General features: G+C 42.5%; 1 protein-coding gene across 5 annotated transcripts in view; it reads right to left on the reverse strand.

The window, feature by feature from the left end:
• Positions 1–4,880: 4,880 nt before the first annotated feature.
• SPOCD1 (SPOC domain containing 1) overlaps positions 4,881–13,280 on the reverse strand; it is a 52,732-nt gene continuing 44,332 nt past the window's right edge. For all 5 annotated transcript variants that reach the window (XM_075604654.1, XM_075604657.1, XM_075604653.1 and 2 more), the window contains 2 exons: positions 12,602–12,788; positions 4,881–6,561 (listed from right to left, as the gene is read on the reverse strand). In XM_075604654.1, the coding sequence (XP_075460769.1) occupies positions 6,050–6,561; positions 12,602–12,788 (699 nt within the window). In that variant the 3' untranslated portion in view covers positions 4,881–6,049. The remainder of the gene's footprint in view (positions 6,562–12,601; positions 12,789–13,280) is intronic.

The raw sequence follows: 13,280 nt of genomic DNA on the forward strand, positions 1-13,280 counted from the left end.
GTGGTACGCAAAAGGGTCTTGAAGTGGTCCTTGGACGGTCTTCTTCTTCTAATTTCATTGCACTTGCCCAGGCAGCCAAGTGCAATTTTGTTCAGACTAAAACCTGCTTCTAAAATAAAAATGATTATACATTTTGCAAGCATGTATACGTATTTAATTGTATCCTAAATTATATTATGCTACTCTTGTGGTCATTCAACTTTTAATTTATTTTGTAATCTAGCTCTTTAGGAAACTGGTTGACGAGCCCTAATATAGGCTTTGGCACCATACAAAGGAAAGTGGCAGATGAGGAGGCGGATGGGAGGGGAGACCGATTATGGAAAGTAAGGCCTCGCTAAGGCAGGCTGCTACATCCGCGCCTCCGCCGCGCGCTCCTGCAGCCCAGCGATCTGCGCTCATACTGCAGGAGTTGGGTCGCGGCGTTTGGGGGCGTGGCGGGGGGCGTAACGAACACGTCACAGATCTGGTTCGCCTTTATTGGCTGAACCAGCTCACGTGACGCGGCTGCAGCCCCAAATTTCAATTTGGGTTGTGGCGGCAAAATGTCGCAGTGTCAACGCTGTAGTTTGCTGCCACAAGCACTTTCTAGTGTGACAACAGTCATCCTCTAGACTGAAAGAGTGACGATTGTGTGCGCGCTTATGTCGCAACGCGGCCTGTCTGAGTGAGGCCTAATGCAGGCATGAAAGAGCGGTATTTATCGGAATTAGATGTTTGGCCGCAACCAAATAGACGCCGGTGCTCTGCCAAAATGGCGGCGGCACGCAGGTAATTTAAAAATGGCGGTGGCACGCTGGAAATTAAAAAATGTGTCCTGGCTGCTGTCGGTTACCGGCAGGCGAGCTGTGTCCTGTTAGATATTTAAAAATGGCGTCGGAGTTGTGGGTGCACTCAAAAATGGCGTTGGAGCAGTGGTCCTGAGGACATTTAAAGATGGCGGCATCATCGCACCAGCCAGCAGCGAGTTGCCCTGTGGCAAGGTGTCCCTGCGTAAACATGCATGGTGGCGGAATCAATTTGGCCACGGCCAAAAGTCATAAACCGGGTATTATGAGGTGTACACTTCCCATCATTGTAAGCTATTAAACTGTGGACTCTCCCTGCACTGAGAGGCTGCTCCATGCAACAGACATCACATAGTTCAGCATTATTTTGTATCACATATAGCAATATACAGCAAACTTTTTTTCCCCTTGTCATGCCCTTAGACCAGTTACTAAGGCCCTACAAAGCTTGTTAATGCAGTAGCTACTGGTGTAGTTCAGACGTAGTCACATGTCTATTTTAATGGAAGTCACAGGGCAGGAATACTGGCATCACGTCGCCTTGAATGTGTTTAACTGCTGGCCCTGCACTATATGGTGTCATGTTATATCTCCTCATATGAAACGGTGTCCCATCCAATCTCTATTAACATTACTATTAGTAGTTCCAGATTAGTTTTTCTCTGTTACTCAAGCTCCTAGATTCTTGCCTTACATCACAGTTTTCAGTTCCATTCTGTAAGTATTTTTTGTGATATTTTTATCTTGCTTTTACTAGTAATATTTTATTTTGTTTTGACTGTTTAGATTGTGTGCTGATTTAATCTCTCATCTCTCCGTTATTCATATTGAATGATTTCTATCAGTTCTTTTAGTTTGGTTAACATTGATACATTTTAGATGTTAATTTGTTACATTATATAAGTATATTGAATTCTTTTCATATGCTTTGAGAGACAAATCTAAATGTCTCCCACCCAGCTAGTCTTATACGACTTTAATTAATTGTTTTGGTGCATTTACATGCTGTACTATATAATATGATACGATGTTATGTGGTTTAATACATTTCCCACTTCTCTTGTTTCAGTATCGCATTATGATTGATTATTGCCAAAAAAATCTTTTGTTTTTTGATAAAATTGTATTTTTAACATGATTGTATTAAACTGCATCTATGTCTGATGTTTTTAATTGAATGCTATCAGCTTCACCCCATTTCCAATTACCAGAGTGCTTCTGGATTGGCTTTTATGTTTGCACCTATCACATATTTGGACCAATAGGATCCTTTTAGGGTGTTTAAATGTCAGCTTTTCTCAGATGTTTATTCCCTGATGAAGTAGGTTTACACATACGAAACGCGTTGCATATAACCAGATACCTGCTTTACTTACCAAATCTATGCTATTCTATGGTACTTTTGTATCACTCTTTGAGCCCCTATCAACGGCGACTAAGAGCAGCTATTGCAATTCCTGTGCTAATACATCTGTGGCTGTGCTGGTACGTCTTCCATGTTTACTGCCATGTTTACTGCACAGGTGAGCTTTGACACGCGCTGACATTCAAGTAGCCTATTAGCGTCCTTTTGGCATTATTATCTGTGACTCGCGTCACTAGACATATGCTATTTTCCCACACATGCCATTTATGTTCTCCTAACACTGCTGTACCAATTGTGCCAATTGTTAGCGGCTGTGACTCCTGTGCGGTGTTGCCTGCGACTATACCAGTACATCTTCCCATTGGCTGTACACACAGCGCATAGGTGAAAAGCAAAATTAGCACTGCTCATCCTCTTTTTGAGGATTGTCTTGGGGCAGGAGTGGCCAACTCCAGTCCTCAAAGGCCACCAACAGGTCAGGTTTTAAGGATATCTCTAATACCTGCCCTGTTGCTGGCCCTTTATGAATGGAGTTGGCCACTCCTGCCTTAGGGGGTTATTCTATATATGCCGAAGTGACCAATTGGGCTGTTTTGGACTGAAAATCCTCATAGACTTGAATGTGGATTTTCATCTGGAAACGGCCCAACCGTTCATTTTGTCGTGTGTGTGTGCGTATGCGTATGTGTATATATATATATATATATATATATAAAAAAATCCATAGGGTTTTTATCTATATTTGCTGAAGTGGGCGAATGTCCCCCATTGAAATCAATAGGGAGTCTGAGCGGGAAAATGACCAGATTGGCCGCTTCGGCGACTATAGAATAAAGCCCATAGTAGGTGGTACTGTAATAGGTTTTCCTCAGAGGAGCTTAAAGCATTAACCCCAGAAGCAACCCACTTAGCAACACAGGATTTGCAACACAATGAAAGCTCCCCTTTACTGCCTAAATCTGCTGAAGTAGCCGTTTTCAACCGAAAATTCCCATTTGTCTATGAGGATTTTCCTCCAAAAACGGTCTGAATGGTCGCTTTGGGAGATATAAAATTACCCCTTTACTGTATTTCATACTTCAGAAGATAAGTAGCGTCTCACATTTAGGAAAATGCTACAGTATATTATACAAATTTAGGGGTTCAGAACCATAATAAGGCACGAATTGTGCAGAGATTCATAAGCTGCAGTGATCTGAGTTGCGTTATTGGATAATTACAGGGGCAACCATATAGCTTTAGAAGTGGAAAGTGCAGGAAGAACTAACGGCGAAGAACAAAATGCAGGTTTTAAAAGAACAATAAGGGTTTGGCCTTCTGAGTGAGACATGTACCTTGAGTGAAGCAGCGGGTCCCGATCAGAGAGAAGTTAAGTGTTTCACAAGACCATGGGTTTGTCAACGTGTTCTGAGAATAACAGCTCTTCCCAGGGCAGACACACAATAGCTTTGTTTCATACGTCCGCAGCCAGTGCACACCAATAAGGGAGAACAAGGGACCCTTTCTCGGTTAAGACAAGGGATATACAGAGCACAAAAGCCCAGGAAGAGACTGTATCCCTTTGAATAAATCTGTGATCAGGGTCACGTACAGCCTCAGGTAAGCATCCACAAGCACAACAGGCACATGCAATGGAACAAAACATGCGCAACTAGGGCGCCACGTGACCCAGTGGTGCCTCAGACTAATCTACAGGGTGCCTTGTGGAATAAACTAAATATATGTGCTTTAGTGTATTAACTCAAATGCTGCAACGTTTTCTAAATGTATTGCTGATGAAAAATTTTGCATTACATTTAAAATAACAGAAAAACTGAATTTTACAAGGAGACCACGAGAACACTGTATTTGTAAGTGTAAAACTATATTGTAATTAGATTCAGTTTCTACTCAGTTTTACAATGGTGGGGTACCCCAACAATTAGATCATCTCAATAGGGGTCCCTGTGGAAAATAAGGCTGAGAAACACTGATGTAGTAAGAAACATTATTATAGGATTACTATGCGAGTGGGGAGGAATTGCCGGTCTAGGACCTTTCGCCAACACCGGCAGCACATTTAGCCGCCGTACGTTTCGCCGTCAAAGTAATGTATACCGTAACCCCCTAACCTTACCCAATAAGCCCCTAACCAGAACTCCTTGCCCAACCATGTTAAACCCTTACCCTAATGCCTTACCCTAACCTTAAACCCTTACCCCTAACTCTCTAACCTTATTCCTTACCCTAAAAAGCCTAACCTTAAACTCTTACCCTAACCCCTTAACCTTAACCTAAAAAGCTTAATCCCTTACCCCTAACGCTAAACACTTACTTTAGGGGCAAAACATTCAGCGGCTGACTGTTCTTGGCAGCTGAATGGCAGCGGCGGCGGCGAAAGGTCCCATTCCGGGAATTACCACATCTACGGACAGAAGAGGTCTGACATCAAAGCAGAATATACCAACAATAACACCTCATACTGATGTGTACTGTTATATTGAGATTAAATACACAAGGCCCGGCAAAAGGGAAGGATTGTTGCTATAAATTTTGCTGCAAATATGCAGATTTTAGATCTCCATCTATAATAAGGGAGTGAGAGAAAGGGAGAGGGAGGTGAGAAAAAGAAAAGAGAGACAGAATGAGAGGGAGAGAGTAGGAAGAAAGATGAATAAGAAACATGAATGAAGAGAGGGAGGGCGCGAGAAAGAGAGAAGAAGAGAAAAAAAAACACATAACAAAGGTTAACTTGAAAAACATGAACTTATATTGTTATTTTCAACATATTTTGTATCACATAAAAAAACCTGTAAAACGACAACATAACAGACTGCCATTGCTCAGATGTCACTTGCTGAACTTGCAATCCCAAGCTCCTGGCACAGGCTGCAGGAGGGATATGCGAGGCAAATGTACAATACACATCAGTGGACACTAGCAGAGATGGTCGGATCTCGGCTGCAAAATAGGGCAGAGAGATTACTGCAACAACCAAGCATATTTTCAGCCCACAGCTTGTTATCATTAAACTGATTTTCTGAAGGGTCACCTTTGCTTTCCATATGGGCATTTTTAACCCCTTTGCTGTGCAATGCGTTGCTGGCCTCTCTGGCAGAGGACGGGTTTAACAATATCCCACCCCTCCCATTCAACAGAGTTCTGTTATATAGACCGGTGAGAGCATGCCAAGCAACAGCTGTGCACCCGTATACACCTCCAGGGCCCAGAAGTCTGTATCTGAATTTAAAAAGAGCTATAAAACATGCAAAGTACAACAACACAAACATTTAAATACACAACATTAAAAGTCAGAAATCTGAATAATAAAAAAAATAAAAATGCTCTTGCAACTGTATCTTAAGAGTGCTAGACCTCAGCACACCCCATGGCTCATTCACTTAAAGTGCACTAGGGTATAACACTGTTCAGTAAAACGTGTTCTTTAAAAATAAAATGCAGAAAGAAAAAGCCACATGTGCTTCTATGTAGCCGTTAAGTAGAAAACATCCATAACCCCCCAAAAATGCCCTCTGATATCGCCCTACTAGATGTTTAATGATTTTCTTTACATACTTTGATAAAGGAGACCACCATGATTAAATCTTTATAAGAAAAGGACCACTGATTTTTAAGTGGAAAAGGTTTTTTTTTTTTAAATGTGGGCACAGTCAATGCCCGCTTTGTGCTCTGCCACGTCGGAGCTCGCACATCAACTAGTGATTCACAGTATTGTCCCAACTCAGGCTCCCAGTAATATCTGCCAGCTATTTTCTTCTCACGTTGCCTGGGAGCTGCACCCAAGAAACCCGAAAGATCACTTTAGATAAAGCTGGTGTCATTTATCACAACGTGTAACAAAAATAGCGACATAAATCACACAGGGATAGTCTGCACCTTTGTAACGGGATGTGTTTTACATCACTGGGTGATTCATTGTATCATTACAGACAGACGCTGGAGGGTAAACAATGGGCATCTGAGGGATTCCATACATGTTGGGCACAGCACTCATGGCGCAACAAGGGAACGCAGAAAATGGGGGCATTGCTGGCAGGGGATTAAACTGGTGGGTAGGTTGCATAGCACTAAAGCCCTGAGCCTCTCCAGCCCCCCCAGGGTATTGTCCCAGAAGCTGTAGGTTGCTTCCGAGAACTTGCAGGATGTTCATGAGCTGGGACATGCCCACCTCATCTCCGTCAAGCTCACCGCTCTGAGGTCCCTGCTCGTTGCTGAGGACACAAGGAGGAGGGAGACCCTGCTCCCTCTCCTCCCTCTCTATATCTGCTAAAATGTCAGTGAGAAAATCATCAGAAATGTCTTCAACCCTTTTCTGTTTTTTGGTGCTTCTTTTGGGCAAAGCTTTCCAAGACGAATGCTTTGGCAGGAGCAGGGCCAGCAACAAACTGGGATGATTGGCTTCCAGTCCTAAAAAAAAGCAAAGGATGAGCCAGTAGGAATCAAAGGAGACAGAGATGGACAAGGAGAGAAGTAAAGACGGTGTCGGCGGAATACCGCTTCCTGAATTCCCCAGAATATAATGTCAATTGCCTTCGCTGCCAGAGCTTGGATCAGAGGGCCGTGACCATTTCTGCTTTGTCATCATGATAACAAAACCTGCCCTTGTACATCTGCCGTGTTCCACCACAAACATGACAGTATCCATACACGCGATATGATATTTACACACATTACCAGACATACAAACAGATGTATTTCAATTGTACAATGATTTTTTTCCTCAAGTCTTCTGCAGTTTAATCCAGAATAAAAACACTGCAGCTATCATTGAAGCAGCAGCTGTACATTCCTACTACCTCCTTCCACATTACTGTTGGAACTACTATCATTCACCCAGTAGCCCAAGCACGCTGCCTTTGGGTCACACTCGACTCCTCTCTCACATTCGCCCCTCACATTCAAAACATTTCTAAAACCTGTCGCTTTTTCCTCCGCAATATAACAAAGATACGCCCTTTCCTCTGTTGCTCGACTGCTAAAACTCTGACTCAGGCCCTCATTCTCTCCCGTCTTGATTACTGTAACCTCCTGCTGTCCGGCCTTCCTGCCTCTCACCTGTCTCCCCTACAATCTATCCTAAACGCTGCTGCCAGAATCACTCTACTCTTTCCCAGATCTGTCTCAGCATCTCCCCTCATGAATTCCCTCTCCTGGCTTCCTATCAAATCCCGCATCTCACACTCCATTCTTCTCCTCACTTTTAAAGCTTTACACTCTCCTGCCCCTCCTTACATCTCAGCCCTAATTTCTCGTTATGCACAATCCAGACTCTTGCGTTCTTCTCAAGGATGTCTTCTTTCTACCCCCTTTTTATCTAAAGCCCTCTCCTGCCTTAAACCTTTTTCACTGACTGCCCCACACCTCTGGAATGCCCTTCCCCTCAGTACCCGACTAGCACCCTCTCTATCCACCTTTAAGACCCACCTTAAGACACACTTGCTTAAAGAAGCATATGAATAGCACTGTGGATATTCTGAACACATGATACATAAAGCTTGGCCCCCTGCACACGCACTTACCAGAACTCCCTCCTACTGTCTTTGTACGTTCTACCTACCAATTAGACTGTAAGCTCCTCGAGGCAGGGACTCCTCTTCCTTAATGTTACTTTTATGTCTAAAGCACTTATTCCCATCATGTGTTATTTATATTATCTGTTATTTATTTGATTACCACATGTATTACTACTGTGAAGCGCTATGTACATTAATGGCGCTATATAAATAAATTAAAACCAGAGAGCGTTAGGGACCCATGATATGTGGTCTGCCTTGGCGTTGGCTCAGGGGCTTACAACAATTTTGGCCAAAAATGTCAAACTAAAAGACCATTTACTTATTAGATATTTATCCATATCCATATATATTTAGGCACTGTACCGTGTATGAGTCTCACTAGATGTGCTAAAAACTGAGCTTTGTCTGTGTTTTATGTTATGTCTCTGGTTTTAATGCATATTGCCATGCTCAGTAGCACTCCTCTGACACTCATATGCTTATATATATGTTGTGGGTATTTTGGGGGTTTAATAGGAGCTTGTTAGGTGTCCAGTATGTTTTACAATTCTTGTCCAGCTAGTCATGGCTGATTGGAGGTTGGCAACCTCCTACTTAATTTAAGCTCACCCCCTCCCACATTTAAATGGTTATGGGCTCACTCCATAGCATCTTCCACTCAGGGGAACTTGCCTGCTTGCAGTTTGGCTGTGACATCTCTAATACAGAGTGCTTTTCCTGGTAATGTACAGGTTAATAAAAGCTTCAGTCAGACAGAACTTTGCAGCTAATATTGACAGATTTACTATAAATCATTCTTCCTGTTATTAAACAGGTTATTAAGAATTTATATTAGCGTTAGGGACCCCTGATATGTGGTCTGCCTTGGCGTTGGCTCAGGGGCTTACAACAATTTTGGCCAAAAATGTCAAACTAAAAGACCATTTACTTATTAGATATTTATCCATATATATTTAGGCACTGTACCGTGTATGAGTCTCACTAGATGTGCTAAAAACTGAGCTTTGTCTGTGTTTTATGTTATGTCTCTGGTTTTAATGCATATTGCCATGCTCAGTAGCACTCCTCTGACACTCATATGCTTATATATATGTTGTGGGTATTTTGGGGGTTTAATAGGAGCTTGTTAGGTGTCCAGTATGTTTTACAATTCTTGTCCAGCTAGTCATGGCTGATTGGAGGTTGGCAACCTCCTACTTAATTTAAGCTCACCCCCTCCCACATTTAAATGGTTATGGGCTCACTCCATAGCATCTTCCACTCAGGGGAACTTGCCTGCTTGCAGTTTGGCTGTGACATCTCTAATACAGAGTGCTTTTCCTGGTAATGTACAGGTTAATAAAAGCTTCAGTCAGACAGAACTTTGCAGCTAATATTGACAGATTTACTATAAATCATTCTTCCTGTTATTAAACAGGTTATTAAGAATTTATATTAGCGTTAGGGACCCCTGATATGTGGTCTGCCTTGGCGTTGGCTCAGGGGCTTACAACAATTTTGGCCAAAAATGTCAAACTAAAAGACCATTTACTTATTAGATATTTATCCATATATATTTAGGCACTGTACCGTGTATGAGTCTCACTAGATGTGCTAAAAACTGAGCTTTGTCTGTGTTTTATGTTATGTCTCTGGTTTTAATGCATATTGCCATGCTCAGTAGCACTCCTCTGACACTCATATGCTTATATATATGTTGTGGGTATTTTGGGGGTTTAATAGGAGCTTGTTAGGTGTCCAGTATGTTTTACAATTCTTGTCCAGCTAGTCATGGCTGATTGGAGGTTGGCAACCTCCTACTTAATTTAAGCTCACCCCCTCCCACATTTAAATGGTTATGGGCTCACTCCATAGCATCTTCCACTCAGGGGAACTTGCCTGCTTGCAGTTTGGCTGTGACATCTCTAATACAGAGTGCTTTTCCTGGTAATGTACAGGTTAATAAAAGCTTCAGTCAGACAGAACTTTGCAGCTAATATTGACAGATTTACTATAAATCATTCTTCCTGTTATTAAACAGGTTATTAAGAATTTATATTAGCGTTAGGGACCCCTGATATGTGGTCTGCCTTGGCGTTGGCTCAGGGGCTTACAACAATTTTGGCCAAAAATGTCAAACTAAAAGACCATTTACTTATTAGATATTTATCCATATATATTTAGGCACTGTACCGTGTATGAGTCTCACTAGATGTGCTAAAAACTGAGCTTTGTCTGTGTTTTATGTTATGTCTCTGGTTTTAATGCATATTGCCATGCTCAGTAGCACTCCTCTGACACTCATATGCTTATATATATGTTGTGGGTATTTTGGGGGTTTAATAGGAGCTTGTTAGGTGTCCAGTATGTGCTATATAAATAAAGACATACAATACAATTCCTGACAATGGGACCAAACTGGTCTTGTTAGCTGCATTTTTTAGACAATCAACCTCAGATATCCTCAAAACCTCCTTTTAACACATCAAACAATATGCGGTTTATGTGACTTTTCATAAATCTTCATATATATCACTGGGACGGCCAAGGGCTGAAGATAATGATATATAAATACACACACAAAATATATATATATATATATATATATATATATATATATATATAAAATTTGTGTGTTATTTATATATCATTATTATATATATATATATATATATATATATATATATATATATATATATATAGCAGAATACTGTAAATGAGTAGTTCAGTGTTAGGTGATACCTTTTTTATTTGGACTAACAATTTATGTCATAGGACAAGCTTTCGAGAGTTCTACTCTGGTCTTAATAAAAAAATAAAAAAGGTATCGCCTAATACAGGCATACCCCACATTAACATACGCAATGGGACCGGAGCATGTATGCAAAGCGAAAATGTACTTAAAGTGAAGCACTACCTTTTTCCCACTTATCGATGCATGTACTGTACTGCAATCGTCATATACGTGCATAACTGATGTAAATAAGGCATTTGTAACAGGCTCTATAGTCTCCCCGCTTGTGCACACCTTCGGTACAGATAGGGAGCCGGTATTGCTGTTCAGGACGTGCTTACTGGCGCATGCGTGAGCTGCCGTTTGCCTAATGAGCGAGATGTACTTACTCGCGAGTGTACTTAAAGTGAGTGTACTTAAACCGGGGTATGCCTGTACTGAAGTACTTATTTATTCTGCACTATCGCAACTGGACTAACACAGCTATTTTCTGCTATATATATATATATATATATATATATATATAGCTAGAGAGAGAGAGAGAGAGAGAGAGAGAGAGAGAGAGAGACAGCAGCAGGCACTTCAAAGGCTTCAAGGAGACAGGTGCTTATTCAATAGAAATGAATAGTGAACCAGATGTCCCACCAGGAGACAAGAACAGCACTCAAGATATAATGCAAAAATTGTATTGAAAACATAAAGCAGGCACAAATAAATCCAACGTTTCGGTCCTGTATAGGACCTTCCTCAGGGGTGTGCTGGAGAACACTGCACAAGGAAAATATATATACCCTCCACCAACCTGTGTGCGCAATCCAAATCAGCTGTTTATAATTAAAATCGGGAGTGTTGTAAACGCATGGGAGCCCCGTCATCACCGCGCATCAGCCCGGACTCACTGCCCCTCTGTTTACATCCGGCTGCAGTGAAGCCGGGCTGATGCGCAGAGATGACGGGGCTCCCATGCGTTTACAACACTCCCGATTTTAATTATAAACAGCTGGTTTGGATTGCACACAGGTTGGAGGAGGGTATATATATTTTCCTTGGGCAGTGTTCTCCAGCACACCCCTGAGGAAGGTCCTATACAGGACCGAAACGTTGGATTTATTTGTGCCTGCTTTATGTTTTCAATACAATTTTTGCATTATATCTTGAGTGCTGTTCTTGTCTCCTGGTGGGACATCTGGTTCACACACACACACACACACACACACACACACACACACACACACACACACACACACACACACACACACACATATATATAGCAAATAGAAATATTACTGTATGCTCATTTGCATGTCTTAAGACAGGTCTGCAATCCTGCATTTCACCATTATCACCCAGCATACAGTGCTTCCACTGCAGCAAGGGATTCTGGGAAATGGCATGCAAATGAGTACACAATGTGTCATCTTTTGCTTCAAAACCATATAACATGGTCGCCTATAAGCTTATGCTTGCTGCATTGCACAGCTTTTGAGCACAGCCTGGGTTAAGATGCATAGCCAGTAAACCTACGCACAGACAGCTGTTTCGACCTTAATGGGTCTCATCAGTGTAAGGTTGGTTATACTGGCTTTGCAAAATGAAGCTTGGGATAGGATATATATATATACACACACACACACACACGCATTTAATATGTATGACATGTAGTATAGCAGTTATAACTCTATGGACATTAACATCTTTGTATTCTTAACTACTACTAAGTAGTACAGGGTTTCTCCAAGAACCCATATGACATGAGCCATGAGACCCAGTTACCTGGGTGAGAAATACAACTCCCTTGTATAGAATTCAGTGTGCAGGCAGGAGGTGGTCTCTAATCTGGGGATGGGCAGTGTAAGGCCTCGTCCATGCTGCTTGCGCGCTACATGCGCATTCAAATCAATGTAAATGAATTGGAGCGTCCATACAGCGCGGTCACGTACACGAGCATGGGTAGGCACGATGCGTGCACAGAATTTTTTTTGTCTTTGCCGCGTGAGGGGCCGGTCATGTGCACTGTTGCGCCAATGAGGGCGAACTGCGCTCGTGACATCACGGACACGACCCCGCCATGCCCCCCCCCCCCCATCGCACAACCCCGCTACTTCAAGTGAGCGTGACGTCACGGCGCTCCGTCTCGCACTTGCTAGCAGGCAGCATGGACACGGCCTAAGGAGGCTGTTCTGCATCAGTAGGGTGAGAACACATTACTAAGTCCTACCTGGCCCTCCCAGCGGATGCAATCTGTGAGGGATGGGCTGGAAGGCTGGCAGTGGCACCACAAACATCTCCATGCAGTCGCTGCTTACAATGCCGTATTTCTCCTTCCGGATCAGATAGGAATACAGCCGGGTGTAGCTTGTGGCATCACTTGAGCTCCTGGGACCAAACCGGATCAGGCTCATGTCCTGTGTGGACACAACAGCACTCAGCCCAACCCCATAGAAGAGTCCATCTGCACCCTAGGGATTACTGTCGCATGAGCCATTTAATTCTCAGCTGAAGGGGGGGTGATACACAGTATAACTCCAGGGCCAAGATTCTCCATAGAAAACAATGTAAATACTTAGGAGTTTCTTTACAGCTACCCAAATACAGTGGCCAAAGTGTTATGCGAGTTAGCGTGCCACTATTTTAGCTTTAACACCACTACTTTCTATTCACATACAGGCATACCCCGCATTAACGTACGCAATGGGACCGGAGCATGTATGTAAAGCGAAAATGTACTTAAAGTGAAGCACTACCTTTTTCCCACTTATCAATGCATGTACTGTACTGCAATCGTCATATACGTGCATAACTGATGTAAATAACGCATGTGTAACATGCTCTATAGTCTCCCCGCTTGCGCACAGCTTTTGTACAGGTAGGGAGGTGGTATTGCTATTCATGACGTG

The sequence above is a fragment of the Ascaphus truei genome, chromosome 6, assembly GCF_040206685.1.
Source record: "Ascaphus truei isolate aAscTru1 chromosome 6, aAscTru1.hap1, whole genome shotgun sequence".
In the NCBI taxonomy this organism is placed as follows: domain Eukaryota; kingdom Metazoa; phylum Chordata; class Amphibia; order Anura; family Ascaphidae; genus Ascaphus; species Ascaphus truei.